We start from the raw sequence: 26,130 nt of genomic DNA, 5'->3' as shown, positions 1-26,130 counted from the left end.
GAGCTCTGGAACGCACCTTCTTCCCTATTTCTTGTGAGTTTAGGACTTTTCTCATTTCTCTTGGAAACATTGTATTTTCAGAAGCCTGTGCCTAGTGGACTGGGTGGAAGCACACACGCTAGTGGCTGCCAGGTCACGAGGAAGCTGATCACGGTACGTTAACCAGCACCTGTCACTTCAGGACGAGCCGGTCCACGCTGTCTGTGCCCCACTGAGTGTCTGGCGGCCCTCCAAGCTGCTCCTGGGGGGAGCCTGGGGGGGCCTGTCCTTAGATTACCATCGGGTGCCTCACTGCCCCGGAACGTGGGGCCCCCGGAGTCCTGTCTCTTGGACGCAGAGCGGGCTGCGTGCCTGTCCTTGTGCTGTGAAGACGTTTGTCACTGCACTGCACAGTCTACCCTGATTTCACATAACCAACTGCTGAGTCGGTGTTAATTCACCTTCAGTTGGGTGGTGTGATCCCTTCTACTCACTCAGCTTTGGTGATTGTGGCATTGGTTTGGCTCATCACAGAGGAGGGCAGTTTAACATGTTCCTGGAGAAAAATGAGAAGGTGAGGTCACACAGTCAGCCACCAACGTGGATGATATAGAGCGAAATGTTCCTAACTGTGTGACAGTTACGTTGTGCAGCCTGTGCCAAGGCTGGGACATTTCATCTGTGTTGTGAAGTGAGCAGTGGTGTGGAGGACATAACCTCAGTGCCCCGCCCTGACAGGAGAACCTAGCTGGTGGCGCCCAGGTGCACTCAGGAGGTCAGGCTCTGCCTGCACAGCAGCACCCCTGGGTCTGAACCTCACACCCCCCTTCCTCCGTAGGACCCCACCTTCAGTCCTTGCCAGATGAAGACGCATTTCCTGCTTCCCTTCCCCGTGAACTACGTGGGTGAATGTGTTAGGACCGCGCCTTACACAGACCCGGACCACGCCAGGTAAGGAGTCGGGGTGGGGGCGGGGGCGTGGCCACAACAGGAGAGAGTGAGGTGGCGTGCCCTGAGAGGGAGGGAAGATGCCTGGTGGGTGCCGACCAACTCAGACGGAAACACGAGGCTGCCGCTGGTGCGAGAGGAGCGCTTCCGTGTAGAAGATGGAATCAAGATGTGTTGCTCAGCTCTTTTGTCAGTTCATTTCCATATTTATGCAAAATAAACATGGGCTCCCTAAGCTTTGCCTTCACATGTAGTGATACGTATTTCTACCGTTGAGCAGGAAAATGTCGATTTAAAACACTAAAATGTTACAAGGGGTACCCCTGGGTAGTGGGATTATAGATTTTTTCTCCTCTTTGGCATTTTATAGTTTTCCAGCAGTGAACGTGTATTCCTTATGTAATATAGAAATAATAGAAATTTCTATAAAAAAATACACACCTGGAGGGTGAGCCCCCCAGTCCTGTTGGGAAGCACGGAGCCCCTCTGCACAAGTTGAAATGCACAGATTAAAATGTATATATGACTTTACAACTTGACTTTATTTTTGTTTTCACTTACACTTGACAGCATTTTGGATTACTTTGTATTATATACTTTACTTCCCTGTCAGCCTTGTTTTTTAACTTGCATTTTTTAATCATTCATTTCAGTCTCAAGATCCTGGCGTGTTTGATGACAGCTAAGTTCTTGCACACAGAAATTCGAGAGAAAGGTGGTGCGTACGGTGGCGGAGCTAAGCTGAGCCGTAGTGGTGTCTTCACGCTCTACTCATACCGGTGAGTTTGGCCGTCGTGTGCCCGTGGAGACGCAGCCCCCCTCCCCGACGTCACCGGGTCTGTTAATCCAGTGTCGTTAGACCCTGGAGTGAACTTGAGAAAAACAAGGGCTGTTTCCACTTTTTTCCCACTTCTTTGGCACTGAGCCACACCCAGCAATATCCTTTCGGGGTTAGGTTTTCAGGACAGCGAGAGAGAACAGGAAACGTTTTGCCTTAAATCATCGTGGCGTTTGGTAACTATTGTATCAGCAGGAGACAGCCCAGAGCCCTCTGGGCTCGATTTACTCCAAGAGCCCCCGTATAGGGGCTGGGCCCTCGGGTCTGCAGAACCATGGGCTGTTGTTGCACGACATTCTGTCGGTGCTGACCGGCTGTGTTTGTGCTAGGAGCTTCTAGAGAAGGACAGACAGACAGACGGTGAGCCCACCCTCACCGCCCCCACAAGACTCATCTCTGCTGTGTCGACAGTATGAGTGAAGGGCTCTGGAGCTCTTCCTACTCAGAGGGGGACGGCTCTGCAGACGGCCCTGCTGTGGGCGTACGTACACAAGTGTGGATTTTCACTCCACCTGTCTTAGCTGTTCTACACCAGTCTTCTGTTATTTCCATTCAATCCCGACTCTCCTCCATCCACCTGGCTCCCTCTCTGAGTGAAATCACAGACAGGTGTATTTAACTATCTGGTGGCGAAGCTGGGTGGACAGGCCACGTCTCCAAGGAGACGGGGAATACATCGTGCAGAGTACAGATTTTCCTCCATGGGCTGTTTGGAGTAAGTGCTAAAGTAGAGCTGTTAACGACTAGAAAACGTGGAAGACCTGTGACGTCGGAATGTGATTGTCATTTACTCTTCAGTTGGTAAGCGCGAGGATCTCTCTCTCTGGGTCTCCTAGGGATCCACACTCAACAGAAACGCTCCAGTCTTTTGCGAAGGCCGTGGACTGGGCTAAGTCGGGGAGATTCACACAGCAGGACATTGACGAAGCAAAGCTCTCCGTTTTCTCCGCCGTAGATGCTCCTGTGGCTCCTTCAGACAAAGGTATTGGGAGTAAATCACAAAGAGCTCCTTGGTACGTGGTGTCACCAGACCGGACGCCACGCAGAGTCCTTGAGTTGTGTGCTCATCTTACCCCACCTCCCGGCCTCCTCCTGTGACCTTGAGATGTGCTTCTTGGCCCCCGGGGCAAGAGCGTCTCCCCCTTGCCAGTTGGAAGGGTCAAATCCCATCATTTCAGAGCTTGAACCATCTGAGGCCCAGGAGGCTAACTGAGGGTCCCCGGGCTGTGTGACCCAAGTGCTGCTGGAGACCATTCCAGTGTGGCCCTCACTCAGTCTTCATCCTCACCCCAAAGGGGATAGGCTTTGTGGGAAGGTGAAGGTCAAAGGTTTGACCTTTCAAAATATGTCCATAAAGTGACTGTGGAACAAGGTCAGCACCCAAGGCAGCCTCGAATGCTGCCCCCGCCAGCTTCTGTGCGTCACCTGCCTTCTCTCTCAGGGCTGGACCGCTTCCTGTGCGTCACCTGCCTTCTCTCTCGGGGCTCGACCTCTTCCCGTGCGTCACCCGTGTTCTCTTCCAGGGCTGGACCTCTTCCCATGCGTCACCCGTGTTCTCTTCCAGGGCTGGACCTCTTCCCGTGCGTCACCTGCCTTCTCTCTCGGGGCTGGACCTCTTCCCGTGCGTCACCCGTGTTCTCTTCCAGGGCTGGACCACTTCCCGTGCGTCACCTGCCTTCTCTCTCGGGGCTGGACCTCTTCCCATGCGTCACCTGCCTTCTCTCTCGGGGCTGGACCTCTTCCCGTGCGTCACCCGTGTTCTCTTCCAGGGCTGGAGCATTTCCTGTACGGCCTCTCGGATGAGGTGAAGCAGGCGCACAGGGAGCAGCTCTTTGCGGTCCACCGAGAGGGTCTCATCGATGTGAGCAACAAGTGAGTACCACCAGGGGCTCCAGTGTTGGAGACCTGCTCTGCCCCCCGCAGGCCCCTGAGGCGGACGACAGCCCTGACTCACCCTGCCCGCCTGCCTTGCAGGTACCTGGGCCTCGGGAAGAGCACACACGGCTTGGCTCTGCTTGGACCAGAGAACGCGAAGATCGCTAAGGACCCCTCGTGGATCATAAGATAACGAGGGATTCTGCCTGTCCTTGGGGTTCGGCGGAACCCACAGGCGTGTAGGCTCCTAAAAGTTAAGGCTGGGCTAAATGGAATTTGGAAGGTCAAAAAAGTTGCTGTTACTTTTTTCCAGAAATCGTGATCATACATCAGTTTTAAAATTTTGTCAAAGGTAAGACCAGAACTCTTCTATCTTAAAGAAGAAGGAAACGGAGTGATCATGAAGAAATTAATTGAAATAATTACACATTAAATGCCAGAGATGCACAAATTGTAATTTTAAGAGTTTTGAATGATATAAATGCTTATTTTAACTTATCTTAGAATGTTTATTTAAAAAATTTAAAAATAAAAGGCAACTCTGACCTGTGCTTGGTCATCATTTCCAATAAACTTTGCTGAAGTCGTTCTCAGGACCTGTACTGAACGGGAGCCAGTGAAGGGAATAATCGCACAGAGGCGTCCATGTTGGCCTGAATTTGCACAGTGCGGTCGCCCCGAGGGGTGGGGAGGAGTCGTCGTGCCAGGGCAGCCTGAGGGAGTGGGCTGAGAGAACGCGGTGGGCTTGGGCTCGATAGCGTTGACTTTGTCAGCTTCTCCCACTTGGTCTGTACTGAAGGGTCCGTCTCGTCTGTGCCTCGCTTGCCACTTTCTAGACAAAGAACTGCTCGGTGCTGGCCCTGCTGTCCCATGTGCCCCTCAGTTCCTGAAGGGCACGTACTTCACTGACCCACCTTCTCTCCCTGCACTGCTGCTTGCAGGCTGGTGCCTTCCTCGTCTCAGACCCGGAGGGTTCTAACACAGGTCCCCACGGGGACCGCAACTTGCCTGGTGTGGAGGACTTGGTGGATTCACTACGCAGTGAGGACTGAAACCAAGTGTGCAAGCTCACCTGTTCTCAGGGTCCACGTTTGTGGTTTGTGTTTTTAATTCCACATGTGCTGTCAGTCCAGAAGCCCGAGAGCTGGAGTTGGTCCCCTGGCCTGGTGTCCCAGACCAGGGCCTTCTCCACACACTCGTGTCACTCGTCTCCTGTACCACAGCTTTGCCTGTTCCCTCCTTTATGACTTGGTACCTATGTGTGGCCGGGTTCACTGATCCCCATAAAAATACCTTGCCAATAGCTGCCCACAAAACTGCCAAGGAAACCTTTGATGGCTGCCCACAGATGCTGAGGTTTCAGACTCCTCCTCAAAGAAATAAAAGAAACTCAGTACCATGGTGGAGGTTTTAGCCGAATGTTTAATTCCACCGGGTACACACGTCTTGAAGCAGGACACAGAGTACGAGGTACAGCCGACAGCTCGTGCCGGAGACTGAGGACCCGGTGGGGAGGAAGGGTACAGGCGGAGGGGCCCTATGGTTGGGTACTGATGTCAACAGTACTCGGTCAACAATACTCACATAAAGTGCTGATAAATAACTTAAATGTTACAAAAACAGGTATCCGAAGCGTTGCTAGCCAGGCGGTGCAGGCCCGGCGGCGTCTAGATGGCGGCGTGCTCCTCCTGGCCGCGCTGGTGCACGTTCTCCAGCAGGCCCGAGTCGGAGACCTCGAAGCTGGCCTTGTACTTGGCGAGGATCTTCATGAGAGGCCGCAGCTTCAGCCACCACTGCTCCTTGGGAATCCTGTGCCTGCGGACAGGGGAAGCAGCCCTGAGCACCGCACCAGGCACCAGCAGGGGCAGCCTTGACACAGAGGGCCTTTGTGGACTTGGCTGAGTAAAGGCTGGATGGTAAAGCAGTTTTCATAGGTCAAATGAAACCAATCTATATTTCTAAAAATTCTGCCGTATTTCTAAAAGTCTGGTGTTTTCTAACTTGGTTTCCTCGAAATACTTCAACGAGTGACTTATGATAATCAGTTATTTACAGTAACTGACAGCTGTGTCCCTCTGTGGGTCAAGACCCCTATGGTCATTCTCACGGCACTAAGGTTCATACTTGCAATGTTTCATTTACTTACTCGAAGTCCGTTTCCTTCTTCAGCTCTGCCACAGGTTGGAAAAGAAGGTTTCTTTTGCTTATTCCCAGCACACAGATGGAATCATCGGTTAGAAATCTTCTTCCTATACAAGACAGAAAAGTGATCTAAGAACGAATAATCCATCATGTTGACCGGGCAGATAAAACAGCCAACGGAGGAAGAAAAGGTGAGGGAGGAGAGAGGTTTGCTGGCCTAGGGAGCAGAACCCTGTGGGAGGATGGAGAATTCAGACGCCTCAGCCTCCCTGGGCGGAAACTGAGGACGCCCAAGACCCCCGGGAATCGTGATGGGGAGAGCAGAGAACATTGGAGAAGCGGTGCCCTCCAGCCCCAGGGAACCACCCTGTGACCGGCACCTTCCCTGCGTGCAGTCAGCTTTCTCTTGGGGTGTCGCTCAGGCACCCGTGAGTCCCCTGCAGGAGTAGGGAGGAGAGAGACGGAGAGGAGTGAAGGCCGGGATCGTGGTGGGGGCCTCCCTTATTGCACACGCTCACCGAGGGGTCTGCGGACCTGCGCTTCCCCGGGAGACCCCCACAGGGAGGAAGGATCCTTGGTAAGAAGCTTGCAGTTGGTGCTGAATAAATATTTTACTAATACTGGAATAGGAAAATTGGCTTAAAACACAGACAGGCTGCAGTTAAATATTAATAAGAAACTTATGCTCGTGAATGCACATAAGGAGAGGCTGGAAGTTAGATGAGCATCATTAAATGAACTAGGAAAAGAAGAAAAACAGTAGGAAGAAATATAAAAGCAGAAATTAATGTAGAAAACAAACTTAGAACCAAAACTAAAATCAGTTCTTTGAAGACTAAAATTAGGTTGAAACTATTTACATCACTGTTTTTGTAAGTCAAACATAGGAAATAAAACATAAACACACATAGATCTGATGTGACTGATAAGAAAACTGAGGGGCTGAAATAAAGATACCAGCAGAGATAGGCCAGCTCTGGAGTGAATGGGGGACGAGAAACACTGCAGGCATTAAAAAGAATATTTTGAAATTTTTCGTGCCAAATTTTTGATAATTTAGATGAGTTGAAAATTTCCTAGAAAATATAACTTAGAAAACTGATTCAAGAAACAAACACGAGAGGCTGGCCCCGTGGCTTGGCAGTTAGGTGCGCGCGCTCCGCTGCTGGCGGCCGGGGTTCGGATCCCGGGCGCGCACCGACGCACTGCTTCTCCAGCCATGCTGAGGCCGCATCCCACATACAGCAACTAGAAGGAGGTGCAACTGTGACATACAACTATCTACTGGGGCTTTGGGGGGAAAAAAATTAAAATAAACCTTAAAAAGAAAAAAAAAGAAACAAACACGAGCAGTTCTACAAACATAAAAGGAATTCAGCAGTCAGCTCTCCCTACAAAGGAGACGGGAGGCTCCGATGGAGGCGTCACGGGCGAGTTTTATCAAATATCTCAGCTCAAAATTAAACTTCCATCGTACACATTCTTTCCGAGGGGAGCCCCCCAGACCTATTAGAAAGCCAGAACAAACCTGACCCATACCTAAGGGGCAAGACGAGCGGGAAATGGCCGAGGCAAAAAGCGGGCACGGTGAATCCAAGAACACACACGGCCGGGGTGGGGGGTGCCCCGGGAGGGCACGTGGGCTCAACACTGGGAGTCAGTTAAGGGAAACGTCAGGGACCAGCTAATTGATGAAGCAGTGTGTAACATCCTCCCACGACTGAGGCAGTCCCTAACCAACAAAGTGTCAGGTCTCAGTCTCTGTCAAAGACCAACAGCAAACATAACACGTTAAGTTGCAGAAGGACACTTGCGTTACACATTAGTAAGAACTCGCAGTCCTGAGCCCTGAAAGCATCCCCTATTCCCAGTTAGGGGAGACTGAGACAGGAGTCCTGCCGTCACTGCCTCGGTTAGGGCTTCTCTGGAGTAACACACAAACACCCACAAATTACCAAGGAAAATAAAGAGGCCGTATACAGATGTGACATGCATGTGGATGTGAAAAACCAAACAAAATGAATCTGCAGATAATGACTAGAATAAGAGTGCCTGTAGAAAGTTGCTGACTGCAAAATCAGTGTATAAAAATGGTGTTTCTATACACCAGCAATGAGAAAAAAATTTTAATACCATTTAGAAAAACATTTTTAAAACATCAAGTCAGGAATAACCTTACCTAAAAGATATACATCATCTTGATGTAAAACAGTGCTTTAATAAGAGACAATGAAAGGTCTAAATATATGGAGAGAGATACGATGTTCATGAATTAGAAATTCAGTATTTTAAAAATATCAATTCTTCCTCCAAATGATTGATTAAACATAATTCCCCCCAAAAATCCAACAGACTTTTTGGTGGACCTTGACAATAATTCTCCTATTTCCGTGACAGCACACCAGGCCAACAACAGCCCAAACTGGAAGAAGGCCCAGGTGCAAGGACTTGCCCTGCCAGACGCCAGGAATTGTTTATAGAACTGGAACATTGGCAAAGATCGATAAGTGAATGCCAAAAATGAACCAAATAACCCAGAAATAGTCCCATAAGTTTATAGATACCTGGTCTGTGATGGGGGTTATACTGCAGAGTGGAGAAAAGAATGGATTTTTCAATAAATGGCACCCAAATAATTGATTACCCACACGGAAGAAAATGGAATAGACCTTAAACTTCCTATCAAGTCAAGTGGATTAAAGAACTAAATGTGTAAAAGCAGAATGTTTTCATAACACAAAAAGCTCAAACCATAAAGGAAAAAGTAAACTGGCTACATTAAAATTAAGAGCACTTCATTAGAAGAAACATATGCCACAAATGAGAGACAGATATCTGCAACATGTGACTGGCAGGATATAAAATAAACATAAACATAAAATATAAAAAATTCCTATAAAATAATATAACCAAAATATTTTTAAATCAATAAAATGATATAAACAAAAAAATTACACAATCAGAAGGATAAACAACCAACCAATAGAAAGATGAGCAAAATACTTGCAGAGTTCACAGAAGAACCGAGAGCCTCAAGTAAGCGTGAAGGACCTGGCCTTGCCCTCACCACTTGGAAGTTTAGCCTGTTAAAGCCTCGATGAGACGGCCTCACACCCAGCAAACAAGAGTATTTCAAAAGTGATGATCAAATGTCGCCCAGACGAGAGTATGGGACTCGCACGCACTGCAGGGGAGCCTGTGGTTGGGAGACCAGTTGGATGGACCCGTGCGTTCATGACCCAGCGTCCCACTCCCAGCTCAGGGCACTGGAGTATCGTGCGTGTCAGCAAGACCCCAGGACACTCAAGTGCCAGGTCATCTGGATGGTTAGGGTTGGCAGGCTCCAACGATGGGATGTTGTACCGTGGTGGCTCTCAAAAACTAATGCCTCGGGGCCAGCCCCATGGCGTAGTGGTTAAGTGTGCACGCTCTGCTGCTGGTGGCCTGGGTTCGGATCCTGAGCGCGCACCAAGGCACCGCTTGTCAGGCCATGCTGAGGCCGCGTTCCATATAAAGTAGAGGAAGATGGGCACGGATGTTAGCCCAGGGCCGGTCTTCCTCAGCAAAAAGAGGAGGATTGGCATGGATGTTAGCTCAGGGCTGATCTTCCTTACACACACACACACACAAATAAATAAATAAATATTAAAAAAAAACAAAAACACTAACGCCTTGTCAAAGAAGCAGGCCCCAGGGAGACACACTCTGTGTGCTTCCATTCATATAAACTACAAAAGAAGCTCACAGAGCCTTTTAAGGTTTACCCAGGTGGTAAGACTCTGAAGGAAGCAAGGGAATGAGTATCACAAAATTCTGAGGTTCCTTCTGGTGAGGAGGGAGTAAAATGGGATACTCGAAGGACACACCAGATTTTGAAGGAGGACATAGTCTAGATCCCACCCGATCCCTTGTTGTTCTCTCTAAAAAGAGAAGTCGTGAGTGAATCAATGAGTAAGTCTTAAGTATCTTAAGTAAAAGCCAGTCCAGAGTGTTCCAAGCAGCAAAGAAAGAAAACAAGGAAAAAATCACATTGCAAGGTCTTGCTAATGGAGCCCAGTATGTTTAGAGCCATGTCCTGGCTATTAGAAGAAGAAAGTCACTAATCACCGGAATGCCTCCCGTCGCTGATGAGCAGGAATAAAGCCTTGCGTTACAGTAATTCTATTTACACCTAATTATGACCTTGAGAGTCATAAACAGCAACCACAGAGTCTGATGAGAGTAAGACCGCTCTGTCGCATGCGGCTCAAGGCTGAGTTTCAGGAAAGGAGAAGCAAGCGCCCACTTCCTCCGGGAGCCGCAGCCCCGTCCCAGCACCGGGCCGCCCCACCTGTCACTCAGTACCTTTGCCATGAGACTCCTTCAGTTTCGTAGTGATCCACTGCATGGCTCGGGCAGAAATCTTGGTTCCAAAGTTTCTATCAAACGGAGAAGGCGCTCCACCCTGTTGGCGGTTAGAGTGAGAGGAGACGTTAGTTATCATAATACCTTCCTGGCTGTTTATTTTTTTAAATGAAATAGAAATTAAAATTACTATTATTTAACAAAATTCACATCATATTTTTAAGAGACTCAAATTTGTAAATATGGGTTTTATTTATATTCCTGTGCGGGATCAACCTGTTAGGCAAGCACAGGACCTCCCCCGTAGGACAAGGATGCTCATCAACAGGACCGGTCGACTACCAACTTCATTATTTTCGAATCGTCTATCAGGATTTCTTAACTTTATTTTGGGGTGGGGGGGCGCATTTTCCTTTAAGAATCTGATCAACTCTGTGGACTCGCTGTCACAAAATACACACACGCCTACCCTTTCATCATATAATTTCAGGGGGTTCACAGACTCTTTGCAATGGAGTAATGGGCCTAGGTAGTTCCCAAAGACACCCGGAGTGGGAGGCGTGGTGAGAAGAGGACAGTCGTGCCATCAGGATCTGGGGCCCAGATTCCACGCCCACCACCAGCTCTGCCACCTGCGGCACGCTCACAGATCACAAAGAGGGCGAACCCCAAGGTTCTGTCCAAATCATTCTGATTTCATGACAATCTCACAGTATCATTTGTCTGATATTTCAAATTAAGTGGTTATTAAGGCCCAATACTGAATGAAGCATTTAATTTGAATTAAGTTTTTCCAATTAACTGCTGTCACTATTTATATGAACGTTGATACTTGTCCTTATAATGCCCATCTACCCAAATATCACAAACAACAGAAAGAATCCCTGAAGCTGTGACATTTGGTATGACTTTTAAATGGAACCATTGCATAGTGCAGATGTTGTTTTTAATCACTTTGGAATTTACTTATGAATACATTTTTTTCCCAAAATGGCTAAGTGAAGACGTCCGCCTAAAGAAGAGGTCCTGCATAAGGGCTTCCTCTTCCATTTGGCGGGACCCTGGGTGCGCGGGCCACGGTGGGGGAGGGCGGAGGCTCACCTGTTGCATGTGGCCCAGCACGTTCTTCCTGCAGTCGAACACCCCTTTGCCCTCCTCGGAGTAGAGCTGGTAGATGAAGTCAGTGGTGTAGTTCTCGTTGCAGCTCTCGTTCCTGCAGCAAACAGAGGGCCGGGGCTCAGGGCTTCGGGGGAAGCCTCTGCCCAAATGGCAGCAGAGGGACGCGGGCGCCCGGCCTGGCCCGCTCCCGCCCCCGATGCCGCACACATTCTTTTATAAAGGTCAGTGGCGTAATTAAGGAAATACTTGGAGATATCTTTAAAAAAAAAAGGCTAAAAAGCAAAAATAGATTTTCAAAAATTACCCTTTAAGCATTTCAATGCATACAAGTGTTTAGCACGGGCACAATTCCTCTACTTTATTATAACTTCAGTGTTCGGAGGGAGAACCGTGGCAGAGAAACGATGGCTCATTGGGGTTAGGTCACGAGATAGGTTCTTTTTGAGAAGCCAGGTCTCACACGAACAAGATGGGGGACTTCCCACTACCTGAGCACCAGGCCCCTCTGGATGCTGGTCTTCATCTTCTCTGTCAGGTGCTCCACATTGGCCTAGAAGAAAGTGTTCTGTTAGTCAGTCAGCCAGTAAACTTCTAGTAAGCACCTACTGTGTGCCGGGTACTGTATGATCTACGTGCAGAATGGAGCGGCGAGGGCAGCGGCTCCCAGGGTTTATATGTCAGCAGGAGAGGACAGCAGACACATGATACATCAGGCAGTGACAATGTGACAGTGAGGAACGGAACTCAGTCACGCCATACGCACACAGGAGGGTGCAGCCGCATTCCTGGGCGTATCGGTCAGTCCGTGGGACTCGAAGCTTCCGTGAGGAACACTTTCCAAAACAGTTATATTCCATCTGCATTATTTATTCGTATTCTCTGTATTTTAGTTGTGTTTGACTTGATAACGCCTGTCCTCCTGAACGGGCTTTGAGGACCCCCGACATCCGATGTGCGCCTGGTGGCAGGGGAGAAAGGACCCCGGCTTCCTGCCCTGACCCCATGCCCCTGGCTCTCCTGACACGCCAGCCTCCTGCCTCCCCCCACGAAGGGGCTCAGCAAGGAGCTAACACTGCGGTCACCCCACTAGCCCTCTATGGAAAAGCTGGGGCCCGAGAAACCCTAGTCAATTTAGAAAAAGAGGCATCTGCGACCTCAAGACTTAAAAGCACATGCAGGGACACAGAGTGACCCTAACGCCAGCTGTGGACTTGGTGCTAATGACATGTCCCTGTGGGGCCATCGGTTCTAACAAACGTCCCATCTGTGGGATGCTGAGACTGGGGGAGGCTATGCATGCAAAGGGGTGGAGCGGTAGGGGATCGCTCTGCCAAGAATCTAAAACTGCTCCAAAAAAAATAAAATCTGTTAATAAAAAAAAATTTTTTTTCAAGGAAGCACGCTACAGGAAAGAGCAGGCGGTGAGTTGGTTCTTTAGTTGGCAACGCCCACGCCACATCGTGAGTGAAGCCCGCTTTGCTGTGTCCCTCCCCCGCCCCAGGCCTAGCCACCTCGGGGGGGCGCCGCCATCCCCTCATTAATCCAGCATTTACAACAGACAAAGGCTGCTTCTTCAGGGCCGGCTCCGTGCTCCAGGAGGGATGGGCGTGGGCTCCAACCCTGCAAACCTTCCCATACTCAGCCCCGCAGGACACAGGGGTCTGGGCCCCTCGGGACACTTCACGGGCCTGAGAGAGACCGTGTATTCGTCCCCATCAGCTGTCCGAAGTCCCAGGTCCTGTTAGACACGGGATGACCTTGTTAAATGGTTTACGACCTGCCTACGAAAAACGGTGACCTCGTAGGAGGCAAAATCATGCGACAGACAGAACGTGGGCAAGCTCGGGTGAAGAGAGTGACAGGTGCCCTGAGATGTATGTGTTCACGCCCGTCACTCGTGGACGGCCCTGGCGCTGAGGTCAGTGCACCCGCACATGTCCCTGTAGTCAGTGAGACGGGCCCTGGAGGTGCCTACACGTGGTGGGCCGGCAGCGCCCTCGCCACCCCCAAACCACCTCCGTGTGCCCCGGTGGCAGCCCTGCCCGGGCGCTGAGCGACAGGCACCCCGGGCCCCACGGCCCCCACGCACCTGCAGGTCTCTGATGTCAAAGGGCTCCTCAAAGATGTAGGCGGCGTCTGCTCCGGCGGCGAGCCCCCCCATGTTGGCCAGGTAGCCGCAGTAGCCCCCCATGGTTTCGATGATGAACACGCGGCGCTTGGTCCCGCTGGCCGACTGTTTGATGCGGTCGCACGTCTGGGCACAGAGAAGGACGCGGGTCACTCCAGCGCAGGCCTGGCCCAGGCCGGGAGGGGTGCTGGTCCTGAGCAGGCGGGCATAGGCTTCCGGCCCAGACACCGGCCCCGCTGACCCCGGTGGTGTGGTCACAGGCCCTGAGCTGGTACACCTACCCATGGAGGGCGGGCCTGTCACCCCCTCGGCCGGTGCCCTGGGAGGGACAGAGGGGGCCCCCAGGACCTGCTCACTCCACCTGCACCGTAGCCTCGAAGGATGAAGGCCTGGCAGCTGTCATGGGCCTCGTTAGGGGGAAATTCTGTTGTTTTCTTCTAAAAAGCTCCCCGTGGGGTTTGTCATCCTCAACCTGTCCCCAAATGTCACCTCACGTCAGGGCCCCTGCTGGGGGTCAGACGGTGGCTCCTGGACAAAGGCCCCAGAAGTCATCCAGACACAGACAGCAGGTCTCCCAGGGAAACCTCTGTCCTCGGCCCTCCTTGGGACACAAGCTCGGGGCAAAAACAACAGAAACCCACCCGCCGCCTTCCCCCCCCGAGGCTCCGTCCAGGCCGCCGTCCTCTCTCTTGGACCCTGCCTGCTGCTAACCGAGCTCCGTCCATGTAACACTCTGATCTGGTTCTCGCCTCACTCAGCCCTCCAGTAACACCGTCTCCTTCCAGTTCACATCAAAGCCTCACATGGCCCCCCTACTTGCCGGCCCCGGCTCCCGCTCCCCCTCCAGTCACTGGCCTGTCCCCGGGATGTACCGTCCCCCAGTCCTCCTCGAGGCCCCCACACACACTGCTCATGGGCTAGACAGCAGCCCCCCGAGACACCCAGGTCCTAATCCCTGGAACCTCTGGATGTTTCCCTATAAGGTGATTAAATCCAGGATCTTGAGAGAGGGAGATGATCCTGGGTTATCCAGTGGACCCTAAATGTAATCAGGGGAGTGGAAGGGACAGGGCTGCGCATGAGGGCCGGATGCCCAGGTCCCCGGGAGCTGCAGGCACATGGGATCCTTTTCCACCTAAGGCAGAGAACTACTGTCACTTGAATTGAGAGAGAGAATGGCATGGTAGAGAATGGCATCATCACTTAATGGCAAAAGAACGTTGCCGGCAAAGAAGCTCGCCTGCAAGGCTGATCTGGACAGCCCATCTCTGAGCACCGACCCAGGTGATGAAGAAGATGAAGGACCCCGAGTGAACCTGATAACAGAGCCAAGGCCCCAGTCGTCTGGAAGCCACTGGGTGTAACAACAATGGTAGCTGGTGGGCACAACCAGCCTCTGCCTGGGTCTTAAACACGCCGTTCCTAAATTCTCTCTCTTCATCACCCAGCCTGTGTGTGAAGGCCCGAATCCGTGTCTTCTGAACACAGCAAGTCATTGCAGCCACGTCTCATTCGATTACTAAAGACAGAACTGACAACTGAGAGGCCACAGCACCAGGTGCACCCCTGTCCCCAGCTAGGGGCACATGAGGGGGCTCTCTGACTTTGGGGTGAGAGGAAGGAATGGAGGAGGCTGATGCCCCTGCCTGGCTGGACCAGCCCCCGCCCAGCCATGTCCACTGTCCCAGTGTCCCCAGCAGCAGACAGATGATTCTCCAAGAATAATCTCTGGGACTCATCTGCCAGAGGAAACACTTAGGTTACAGTTCCAATACTGATAACATTTTGCCACACTGGTGTTTTAAAAATGTAAATTGAATGTGAAAAGATAAGGTGGAGCTTAGAACAGTGTTAAGATAGAAAAAACCCACGGACTTGGGTGTGAGGACACAGTCTTGCCCATCAGCGAGCTAGGAGGTCAGCCTCCCATGATGAGATATCCCCAAGAGACTGGGTATCTGCCGAACTTGGGTGGCCAGACCAGGCAGGGGCTGGGTGAGGGCCAGAGGGGTCCCATCCGCAAAGCGCAGACTGCTGGCGAAGCCGGGGTAACATGCCAGGTGTGGGGTTGAGAGGGTGAAGCGAGCGTGAGCATCCAAGAGATGCTGGCTGTGCCCCACGGAGGAGTGAAGGGAGATGCTGGGCCCTCGCAGCTCTCAGTGGCCGGTGGCTACTTCATGGGTCTGTCTATGACCATCTTACATGCAGAGAAACAGAACTCCAAGGAGGCTAAATGTGGGGCCCGTGGGAGCCTCTAACCTGGGAATGAGCCTCTTGGAGGCCATCACCCTACAAGGAAGCAGAAGGACAAGCCCACCTCTGGACAACAAATTCAGTGAGAAGGTGAGCGGGATGAGTCAGAGGTACCCGCAGTTTAAGAGTGAAAGGCTATGATGCAACAGAGAATCAGGACGCAGGCCTGGCGAAAGCCCTCCCCTCCCCTCCCCGCGTCACAGTCAGCTCAGAAGAGAAAGACCAGACTGACACCACCATCTTCCTGTCCTCCCAGGGTCTGGGCCAAGCTGAGCGGAGGGAACTTGCCAACAGTGAGGGCTCTGCATTGCAGACTCCCTCCCGGAGAGCGCATTTCAGCTCCTGTGGCGCCTCCCGCTTATAGAGAAGCACATTCCCAAGGCCTGGGCGGGCCCTGTGCTCCCCTGCAACTGTCACACGCACCCAGCACCTAGCCCTGTCTGCACACCCTCCTGATGTGTCGTCTCCTCTAACACACCACACGTCTGGCTATGCACACACATGACTATGCACACATGTGGCTATGCACACACATGACCATGCACACACATGACTATGCACACACATGACTATGCACACACGTGACTGCACACACGTGGCTACGCACACACGTGGCTATGCACTCACGTGACTAGGCACACACGTTGCAACGCACACGCGTGGCTATGCACTCACATGACTATGCACGCCCGTGGCTTTGTACACATCTGGCAGCAGGCCTCATCACATACGACCCCTCAGCGCGCCTGGGAAATACCCCAGGCTTCTTGTACAGGTGGTACAGAAACAGAGATGGTGATGGTACCCAGGGCGCTGATGGAACATCTCACTTTGCGAGGATAAAGATAACTCTCCCTCAGATGGAGAAGCTAGGAAAACTATCCTGTTGTGGGAAGTGTGATATAAACTCCCGCTAACAGGAAAAAAAGAGTGGTAACAGATGGACTCATTCATTGTGGAAAACTGGATGGTTTCCCTTTCAGGTTCTACTTGAGGGGAAAGAGAAAGACCCCAGGCTTTCAGCCTGACTGGGGTCCTCTCTGGGCAGAAGAAACAAACGGTGAAAGAAACCGCCCAGCGAGGGGAGTGGACTCTTACCTCCACAATAGTGTTCAGGCCAGTGTCAGAACCCAGGCTCAGCTCTGTGCCCGGGACATTGTTGCTAATGGTGGCAGGCAGGACGCAAATGGGGATGCAAAACTCCTGGTGTCTGCTGCGCGCCTCCGCCATGGTGAGCGCGCCCTCGAAAGCCTGAAGCAGCAGTGCGTGGGTCAGCGGGTGCCGCCCAGGGAAGCGATAGGGGGCCCGACAGGCGGGCAGCTTGGCGAGCTCCGTCCGTGCGGGTCAGTGGGTGAGGAAGCTCCAGGTTAGCACGGAGTCGGGGCGGGGAGACTCGCCAGTGCAGGGGCACGGGCTCTGGGTGCGGGCCTCCCCGGGGCTCCCGCCCAACATGGGTGGGACGCAAGCAGGCAGGCAGCAAAGCAGGGCCGCATCGGGTTAGTGTGGACGCACAGTGGTCCTTTCCTGACATCTTGGAGGTGAGGGAAGCCAATCGGGTTGGGAAAGTTTAAGGGCAGGCCCCTCAGGTAACTTTCTACAGTAAGCGGGGCCTTGCCCTGCCCGCTAGGACCCCATCAAATGGCCCACGTCAGAGATGGCAGACGTGCAGCCGGGGACTCGGGGTGCCTCTCTGCTCTCCGTCAGGAGGAACGGCCCCACCAGGCCCTCAGCAATGCTCACACAGGCAGCACGGGGAGCCGGGCCCCACACGTGCTCCAGAATCCCCAGGTGAGATTGTTTGGCTCTGATGTCAAGAAAGGAGCTGTTGTTAAGCCGAGGGCAGAGGTTTGGTTCGTCTGCCTCAGAGGGTTAATCAGAACAGTTCATTAGTGGACACAGGTCCACCCATCCACCATCCCTGGGTCCACGAATCTCTAGACACAACCAGGCTTCTGGTGAGCGTTTGTGCAAATGGACCCATGTCTGGTCTTTATTCATCCCTCTATGTGGCCATGGTGCATCCTGCTGCAGGAATGCTCACGACTGAAGGCAGGGGGGACCCAGGCCTCTCTGAAGGGTGTGCTCTCCATTACCCCTGATCTAGGGCACCTGTGGCCCAAGATGTGTGGATGGGGGACCCACGGTGGTTAGTGCAGGGGGCGGCCAGGAGGAAGGTGAGGCCGTCGCTCGGATGCCTCCTGGCCCCTCTGCCATCGCCCTCCTCCACCCGGCTGGCCCCTCTCAGTCTCCGCATGGACCCTGCCTCTGGGGCCTCAGATCACTTTGGGATCTTAAATCACTGAGATGTGTTTCAAGAGATGCGTCCGCGAGCTGAGCGTGAGGACAACAACAAGCATCCAGAGAACACGGCAGCTGATCACACGGGATGTCTCAGGGCTTCTCAGCCTCGGCACTGCTGATCTGGGTGGACAGCTCCCTGGTGGGGGGCCGTCCTGCCACCGTGGGGGGTCAGCAGTGTTGGACCTCCACTCACCAGAGGCAGGGCACCCCCTGCCCAGTTCTGATGACCAAGAGTGTCCCCAGACAGTGCAGATGTCCCCTGGGGCAACATCACCACCAGGTGTGAACCAGCCAACTCTGAACAGAGGGAACTGGCTGGTGCTGAGACGCCCGCGGGTTGGACCCTGGATGCTCTTCCTATAACGAGGGCCTCTGGACGTGAGACCACGGCCCACAGGTAACCGGAGCCACTGAATGAGGCGGATGAACGGATGCTACACTGGCTCTGGTCCTCGACCCTGAGGGCTCCTTGGACCCCTGGAGCAGACCAGGAGAGACGCAGAGCACCCAGGTCTCGTCGGCTCAGCCCCCCAGCACGTTGTCTGCATGCACCCCCTTTCCTTTATGTGGCCAGTCCAGCCAAGCTCCAGCCCAGATCCAAACCTCCTAAGAAAGATTCAGCTTTATTTCGGCTTTAACCAGCAGAAATCTGAAAGAAACCAATTTCAGCACGCCACATCCACGCTTGTGTCCCCACAGCTACGGACACTCGGAGCAGGCCCAGGAGTGGCCACTGCAGCTCTCATTAAGGTCAACCAGCGCACCACCGGTCACTAACCAGAACCAGAACCACGGCACCAGACCGCCTGCCCACTGGCAGCCTCAGAGTGCTCCCGATGACTGCATAAGGGCAGGCGGGCCTGGCACCTTCACAGAGACCTGCCTGCTGTGTGACTGGTTAACCCGCCTTTGAGAAACCCAAAGGAATAAAAAACCCAATTTAAAAGATCATATGATAAATCTCAAAATCTCTCTAAGGGAAGCAGGATGGATAATTTGGAGTTTTCCCTATATGTTCTGGTTTTCAAAATTTCAACAACACATGTATTAAATCTTTACAAGCTAGAAAAACAAAATTCTTGGTAGCCGAGGAGCCTGGAAATCATAAAGTGGGAGAATCTTATCTTCATGCCTGAAAGTGTGTAACAAACACCACGAGGCGGTAAGCAGCCACCTCAGCCAGGACCGCAAATGACAACACTCCAAGTCCCCCCAACCCCGCCCCAAGAGGGGTCCAATTAGGTAACAGTTAGGAAAAATGACCTCCAGTTGCTTCTACTGCAAGCTGAGCAGAAGCAGATTCAAAATCCAGCTACGGCAGGGAAAAGAGCAGTAAAAAGATGATGAAGTTCATTTTGCGACAGACCGCGACCTTTCAATTCACAGCTTGAAGGTCTATCAGGATGGATTAGTCCAACAGCAGCGAGAGCAGGGAGGACAGACCCCAGGAGGGCGCAAGCAGCGGCCCAGCAAGGTTAGTGAGCACACAAGGACGCCCCAGCGGGGACACAGGCGACACTGGGCAGAGCTTTTAGTAAAGAAACTCAGCAAGTTTAAGCAGCTCAGAAAAGCAAGAAACAAGTGCGAAGCGTCACTTACCATTTGAACTTTATTTTAAAAGCATTTCTTTTATTTACCAGCACTAGAAACAGGTGTGATGCCACGGGCTACACAAAAAAGTCTTAAAACATTCATGAGATCTACGTCTCAAGGAAAAAAAAATTGAGAATTTACTGAAAAATTTTAGACACCGAATTTAAAAAAAAAAAAAAGAAATGCATTCTGTGAGGTGCTCATCTTCAAACTCATATGTGATTTCCTGAGTGTGATTCATAAATATGATAATAAGGATGTATTTTTATGTTTTGTTACTGCCTTTGGGCAGAAAACCTAAAATAGCATCAATGCTGTTTTCAATGTAGTTAAATCCTCCATCTACAAGGGGAGAATGATGCTATCGGCCATGGCCACATACAACAAATGCTAATGGCGGATGCAGGTCGATGAATAAAATTGCAAAATATTTAGCTCAGATTGTACCATCAAACATGAAAGCAGGGCCATTGGACCCAGGATTTATCATAGTAAGGTGTTCCAGGCTTCAAGTAAATTTGGCTCAGCCAAAAATGTAATAATTTTAACAATTATCCAAATCACAAAACACCGGGCCCTCGACTGCCTGAGCCACAGACTCTCACTGTCACCTAATGGGCCTGGGCAGTGATGTGGCGTCCTGGCCGAGGCACGGGAAAAGAGCCGAAAAAATCTCTGGGAGCCGGATCAGGGATTGGCAGTCTTGTTATATACTTTTCCGAAAACAAACCAACCAACCCTGGACCTCGCCCCGGTCTCCAGTGTGCTGGTAGATAAAAGCGGGCCAGGCGCCCTCCGGGTTAGCATCCGCCGCACCTGCTTTGCTGCCCACGCAGACTTACGTCGGTGATGGTGTTCAGGGCAGTGTCTGCACCGATGCTGAAATCAGAGCCCGGCACGTTGTTGGAGACCGTGGCGGGAACCATGACCATGGGGATACAGAACTCCTCGTGCTTCTCCCGGGCAGCTGACAGTTCCAACAGTCCCAGGTAGGCCTGTCAGACAAGTGTGTGCAGTTGTGGGGGGGTGGGGGGCAGAGGGGCGTCGGTGGGCCGCTAAAAAACCAACATGGAAACGCATTAACATCACAGACAGGGACAAGCAGTTCTTGAAGCACAAAGGACACCTCGGGACATTGTCAGGGAGAAGCAAGACTAACTCTTATTGGCAAGAATGATTGTCAGAGGTTCTTACATTTTCTTTAAGGTAAACTGAAAGATCGTCATGGGACTGATCTTGGTTGAACTGAAAAAATTAAGCTCTACAGTCTAATAAGTAATTAAAAAAATAATCTGGGGGACCAGCCCAGCAGCGTAGTGGTTAAGTTCGCATGCTCCACTTTGGCGGCCCAGGGTTCACAGGTTCAGATCTCGGGCATGGACCTTTGTACCACTCATCAAGCCATGCTGTGGCAGGTGTCCCACATAAAATAGAGGAAGATGGGCACAGATGTTAGCTCAGGGCTAATCTTCCTCACCAAAAAAAAATAAATAAATAAAAAGATAATCTGGCCATATAACTACCTTCCTCTCTGAATAGCCACTGGGCTTCACATTCAAGAGAGAGAATCATTCCTGTAGACTCGAAATACATCTGAACCCTCTGAGCAGATGAATCCCAGGCAAGGAGTCAAGTTTTCGCTTCCTGATTAGGTCGCTCTATTGGCACCAAGTGTCACACCATGTCTCGCCACCTGGTACGCTCTGCACTGTAACTGTCCAGTGGCAGGCGGGCCTGGGGCTCTAGGACTCCAGTTCATGAGGAGCGGTGGACGGCACTACGGGTGGTGGAAGCCAGCGCAGGGTCCTCACTCAGACCCGCAGCACTAACGAACCAGCAGGTGAACAGACATGACCACGTACCTCAAACCCGCCAATGATCAAGAGCGCGTTGATGCTGTGGGTGTGCATCTGCGTGGCGATCTCCGTCAAGTACTTCCCAGGGAGGGTACTAGAAGGAGTCCAGTCGGGACAGGAGGTCAGACAGACTTCACAGTGGACGACACCCCCCCCCCAGCACACCTCCCCACCCTCCGTGGCCGAGCCGTGCAGCCCCGAAGAGATCTGCTCCCTTCTCTGCGGGGTTGGTGGTTGGCAGGGCTGGGGAACTACCCAAGCAGAAGTGGCCAGGAATCAAATCTCAAGAAAGTGTCTTTGCAAAGGGAAGCAAGAAGAGACTTTTCAGCTGCCCAACAGCTTGACCTCAACGAATCCTGCTGGCTCATCAGAACACAGACGAACCAGGGTAGCTTCATATATTCACAATAATTGTTTGAATGGAAACTTCCAGCTTCACATCACGTACATATACCTTAGCCATTCTAATCTCCTTTCAAGTCATCTCCAGCCATACTTGCCCTCCTCCCTGTTTTATTACTATTTCAAACAGCACGGCCAGCAGGTAGAATCAGACAAGTGGTAACTGGCCGTGCCCCATCCCAAGAGCCTGCCCGACACCCACCCTGATCTTTCTGTTATGTTGACTGGAGGAAGTAAGGTGTTTATACTGTTGGTAGATTTACAAGAAGTTGTAGGGCAAAAACATCCAGGCCTGGGTAGTCAGGGCACACAGGTGGACGCGATTCAAGTACCAGGTCCCTCCCAGCATCCAGCATCGTCAGAATGCGCTGCCAACTCGCCCCTCCCAGCCACCCCAGAGCAACTCCCGGCTCGGCTTATAGAGCAAGCTCTGCCTGGGTGTCCCGGAGAGTCGGGAGGCCCAGGAGGCACAGAGAGCCCCCCACTTCTGCACGGAGCTCTGCCGTGCAGAACACCAACAGCACGAGTGCTCGGGGGACCCGACAGCAGGCAGCTTTGGAGAACTAGCCGAGCTCTGGGAACCCCGCCAGCAGCTGGGCCGTACGGGCCCTGGCATCAAAGCAGAACGGAGAGGGGAACAGGTTCCTTGGGACAATAAGCTAACACTTACGTGGAATCCAACATTTATTAGACTCACACACAGAGTCCTCTCCTTCCGTGTTAAAATGTCACATACAGTAATGACTAATACTCGCACCCCTGAGATCAGAGATGAAAAGAACTCAGGCTAATATGAAATCACAGCACCTCTTAAATTATCCCATCCCAGCAAGGCCGGAAAACAGACGCTCACTGTAATTCAGAAACCTCTGTTTTGATGCTGGAATCACTCAGGTCATTTCTCTGCTGTGGGAATCTGGGCCTTCAGCCCTGGGGCCGCTCAGGTCTGTTGTCCCCACAGACACGAAGCCACTATCAACGCTCGAATTCTGGTTTAAGTAAGATGGTCCCTCCAGCTCAGTGACATCACTTGTCTTTGTCACCTCACGAGATAGAGGATTGCTGCCCAGTGTTTGGGTCTTTAAATCAACGGGAGTGAGGAATCACGGAGGAAATAGCTCCCGAGTTCTCCCCCTCGTCACTTTTCAAGGGCACATCTCATCCAGCCTGAAAACCTAACCCAGGCCACTCCTGGAGTGGGGCCGGGACGTGCACCAGCGCCAATTTCCCTCAGGACCCTTGACAGGAAATTAACAGCAGCAGCCTCTGCAGCTGCTATTCTGTTCTAGAATATGGCTTTCTCTTCTCGCTAAGAGTGGGTCGGAATCAAGAAGGGAAATTACCGTTTTGTCCCGAGAATGGAACCTCCTTGGCCTGTCCAACCTCCAACATCTCCCCAGCCGATTTCTTTGATCTAATGCGCAAACACAGAAGGAAAAAGACGGGAGAATCAGAAAGCTTTACGAATACCCCAGATGTCCGCCCCTCAACAGGCTGTGTGTCTGCGAGGATCTGTGAAAGGTTAGGAAATGCTTTCCTCGCCAGGCCGAACGAGTCAAGCCCCAACCCGGATTCTAATTCATTAGGAGCAGCAACGGGCCTGAGGTCCTGCCTGGGGGAGACCTTTGCATCCTATTCCTCGTCACGTGGATCAGTTAGATACTTTAGTTGCCCAAATTCTACCATTGGGAAATAAAAGAATAATTAATATTATTAACAATTAATATTACAGCATTTTAATTGATATAAGATTAAAAGAACACTTCTTAAAAGTTGAAAAAAATCTAAAACCACGGATGAATGCCAGCTTGGAGTCTGCCCCCTCCCTGGGCACTCAGGGCCCTGGGCTGTCCCCCTCTCTACTCATGACAGCAAAGCCCTTTCTCTTCCCCCTTCTCTCTCGCCCTCGGGGCCCTCTGTCAGTCTTAAACACCATCTGTATGCTGAAGCCCCCTCAAAGGTGTGTGTTTGCCCAACCTCTTGAAGATCCGGAACACAATATCCATCTGCTTACAGGACACCTCCCCTTGACGCCCAGCAGACATCTCCCACTTAACACCCCCAGTCTCAGCGCCTCTCACATTTCCTCATCTCCATCAACCGCAGCTCAGGCCAGAAACGGATGCACCATGCTCCTTTCTTCACACCTGCGTCTATTCAGGAGCGAATTCTACTGGCCCTGCCTTCAAAATACATCCAGACCCTAGAAGACTTCTCACCGACTCCACTGCTGCCAGGTGGCCCGAGCCCCCCGCATCTCCTGTCTGGGTTATGGCAGGAGCCCCCCAACTAGTCTCCTGCTTCCCCATTCTGCTTCTTGTGAAAATCCGTCCCTTTGTGCCACGCCCCTGCTCCAAACCCTCCCCTTCTCAGAAGAAAAGCCAAACTCCACACCATCACCTACACAGGGTCTGGCCCTCCACTCCTTTCCCTCACCCCTTCTTCCTCCTCTGCTGCAGCCACGCGAGCCCCTCCCCCCTGCGAACACCTCAGGGCCTTTGTACCTTCCCCGGGTCTGCCTGGAATGAACGTCCCATGTCCCCATGGGCCACTCGCTCAGCCCCTTCGACCTCTAGTCTGAGATGACCTTCCAACAGCGCTTGTCTTTAGGGTCTTAGCACAGACCCCCGATCCCACCTTTGTGTGTCTTTTTCATGCGGGACCCCACCTAATACGCTATACGGTTTACTCGATCTATTTTCACCTACTGTCATCTCCCTCCCTGAGCTGCAGATTCCGTGGGGGCAGGAGGCTTTGTCTGCTTTCTTCACTAATTTAATTCCACAGCATAAGAACTCAGTACATGGTTGCCAAGCAATCGGGCGAATAAAAACCACGGACCGGGACACACTGGGCTGAGAGTGGAGGATCTGCAGCTTCCCCACGGTGTCTACGATCCTGCACCGTGTGACCTCGGTCAAGTCGATTACCGTGTCTGTGCCCTAGCTGTCTCGTAAGGAAAATGGGGATAATACCTCAGATTTATTGTGAGATTTAAATGTTAACAAACGTAAATCCCGGGGAGCAATAAACGTACAGAGTGAGCACTCAGGAAGTGTTCATCTACCCATGAAGGTTTTATTCGGGCATGTGCCCTCCGTGTGCCACCCTACACACTCTCGGGGCCCCTGTTCCCCTTTCCACTTAATGCCAGAGAGTCCACTGGACCCCAGAGGCCCTTCCCACTGCCTTTTGAGAAACTGGAAACATGTCCCACCCCGAGCTTCACTGCAGGGCCTGGACCACACCTAGGACGGGACCCTAACCCAGAAGTCATCCTTAAAAATCGGTCGCTGTGCTCACCACTGACGGAGACCTAGGTGTTAAGCCCTGGAAGGTATGGCCCCCGTTTATCCACGACACGACCTTCCCTTCGCCGGCCGCCCCTCAAGGGACTCACCTGGCCTTTGGCGAAGCCCTCGAAGCCGTCATAGACAGCGAACATCTTGTGGCCGTCGGCGATACCCACCCGCACGGCCGAGCGCACGGCCGCGTTCATGCCGGCGGCGGGCGCGCCCACGTTGATGATGCCCACGTTACAGTTGCTCTGCAAGACAGGGGAGGACGCGTGCCGCCCGTCACAGGGGGTCCCCGCTCACAGGCACTGCACACCCGGAAGCGGCCCGCCCTGCCAGGCCAGGCCGGGGACCTCACGGCCGAGAGATGGGGGCCAGACACTCGGAGAGTGAGAGGCAGCATCGGTCCACGGCAGGAGGGAGGCCAGGAGGACAGGGTCGGCGGGGTGGACAGGGATGGCCTTTTGGGAGCTAACATCTGATCCAAACCCAAGCCGGCCAGGGCAGAAGGGCACTCACACCAGAGAAGGACCGAGGCATCACAGGTGGCGGGAAGAAGGAGAGAGGGGGTGCCATGCCCTGCAGCGTCGCCTACCTTTGGGATATGGGCGTCTGGTTTCTTGATGGCGAGCCGCTTGTAGGTGTTCAAGTTGCTCTCGAAGCTCCTAGAAAGAAGGGATGCTGTTGGACCAGAGTTAGCATGACAGACAGAGCACAGGGTGGCGGGGGGCTCATCTGGGGAGAAGGGGCCACAGGGAGCAACGGTGCCAGACACAGACATTCTGCAGGCACTTGCTGTCTCTGGGCTCTGGGGGGAAGGGGCCCCAGGATTACCCCACATCCCACAAGGCCCTTGATGGGGACCCACAGCGCTGTGCATTTCCAGTTAATGTACAGGACACAAGTGGGCTGAGGACCAAAGGCATCTAGTACTCAAAACTAAACACTCGCCTCATGTCACTGTCTACCCTAATCTCGTTAAGTTCTGAACAACCCCACCCTGAAAAAATTAAAGGAATAAACGTGTTCCCCCAACTAGTCCTCTAGGCCTTCGGC

At 52.3% G+C, this 26,130-nt stretch overlaps 2 protein-coding genes and 1 long non-coding RNA gene across 5 annotated transcripts in view; 1 reads left to right on the top strand and 2 right to left on the bottom strand.

Annotated features, from left to right (window-relative positions):
- Positions 1-4,191, top strand: part of PITRM1 (pitrilysin metallopeptidase 1) — a 30,716-nt gene extending 26,525 nt beyond the window's left edge. For both annotated transcript variants that reach the window (XM_058532345.1, XM_058532344.1), the window contains exons 22-27: positions 82-153; positions 818-930; positions 1,581-1,706; positions 2,602-2,747; positions 3,535-3,637; positions 3,740-4,191. In XM_058532345.1, coding sequence (XP_058388328.1) covers positions 82-153; positions 818-930; positions 1,581-1,706; positions 2,602-2,747; positions 3,535-3,637; positions 3,740-3,833 — 654 coding nt within the window. In that variant the 3' untranslated portion in view covers positions 3,834-4,191. The remainder of the gene's footprint in view (positions 1-81; positions 154-817; positions 931-1,580; positions 1,707-2,601; positions 2,748-3,534; positions 3,638-3,739) is intronic.
- On the bottom strand, positions 2,623-3,811 carry LOC131398712 (uncharacterized). The gene is made up of 2 exons (XR_009216974.1): positions 3,232-3,811; positions 2,623-3,190 (listed from the first exon to the last, which is right to left on the bottom strand). It is a non-coding gene; the product is annotated as an uncharacterized LOC131398712 (long non-coding RNA).
- Positions 4,192-5,042: 851 nt separating the features above from the next.
- The window catches only part of PFKP (phosphofructokinase, platelet), a 63,374-nt gene continuing 42,286 nt past the window's right edge, over positions 5,043-26,130 (bottom strand). Inside the window, exons 12-23 of one of the 2 annotated variants that reach the window (XM_058532346.1) lie at positions 25,670-25,739; positions 25,179-25,325; positions 23,122-23,192; positions 21,383-21,470; positions 20,363-20,515; positions 16,725-16,877; positions 13,335-13,499; positions 11,734-11,795; positions 11,228-11,339; positions 10,127-10,226; positions 5,787-5,889; positions 5,043-5,455 (exon numbers count right to left, since the gene is read on the bottom strand). In XM_058532346.1, coding sequence (XP_058388329.1) covers positions 5,308-5,455; positions 5,787-5,889; positions 10,127-10,226; positions 11,228-11,339; positions 11,734-11,795; positions 13,335-13,499; positions 16,725-16,877; positions 20,363-20,515; positions 21,383-21,470; positions 23,122-23,192; positions 25,179-25,325; positions 25,670-25,739 — 1,372 coding nt within the window. In that variant the 3' untranslated portion in view covers positions 5,043-5,307. The remainder of the gene's footprint in view (positions 5,456-5,786; positions 5,890-10,126; positions 10,227-11,227; positions 11,340-11,733; positions 11,796-13,334; positions 13,500-16,724; positions 16,878-20,362; positions 20,516-21,382; positions 21,471-23,121; positions 23,193-25,178; positions 25,326-25,669; positions 25,740-26,130) is intronic. The other variant, XM_058532347.1, reaches the window with a different exon arrangement.

The sequence above is a fragment of the Diceros bicornis genome, chromosome 36 (genome assembly GCF_020826845.1).
Source record: "Diceros bicornis minor isolate mBicDic1 chromosome 36, mDicBic1.mat.cur, whole genome shotgun sequence".
Classification (NCBI taxonomy): Eukaryota; Metazoa; Chordata; class Mammalia; order Perissodactyla; family Rhinocerotidae; genus Diceros; species Diceros bicornis.
The sequence above is the reverse complement of the archived record's forward strand: the minus strand, read 5'-3'. Positions and strand labels throughout refer to the sequence as shown.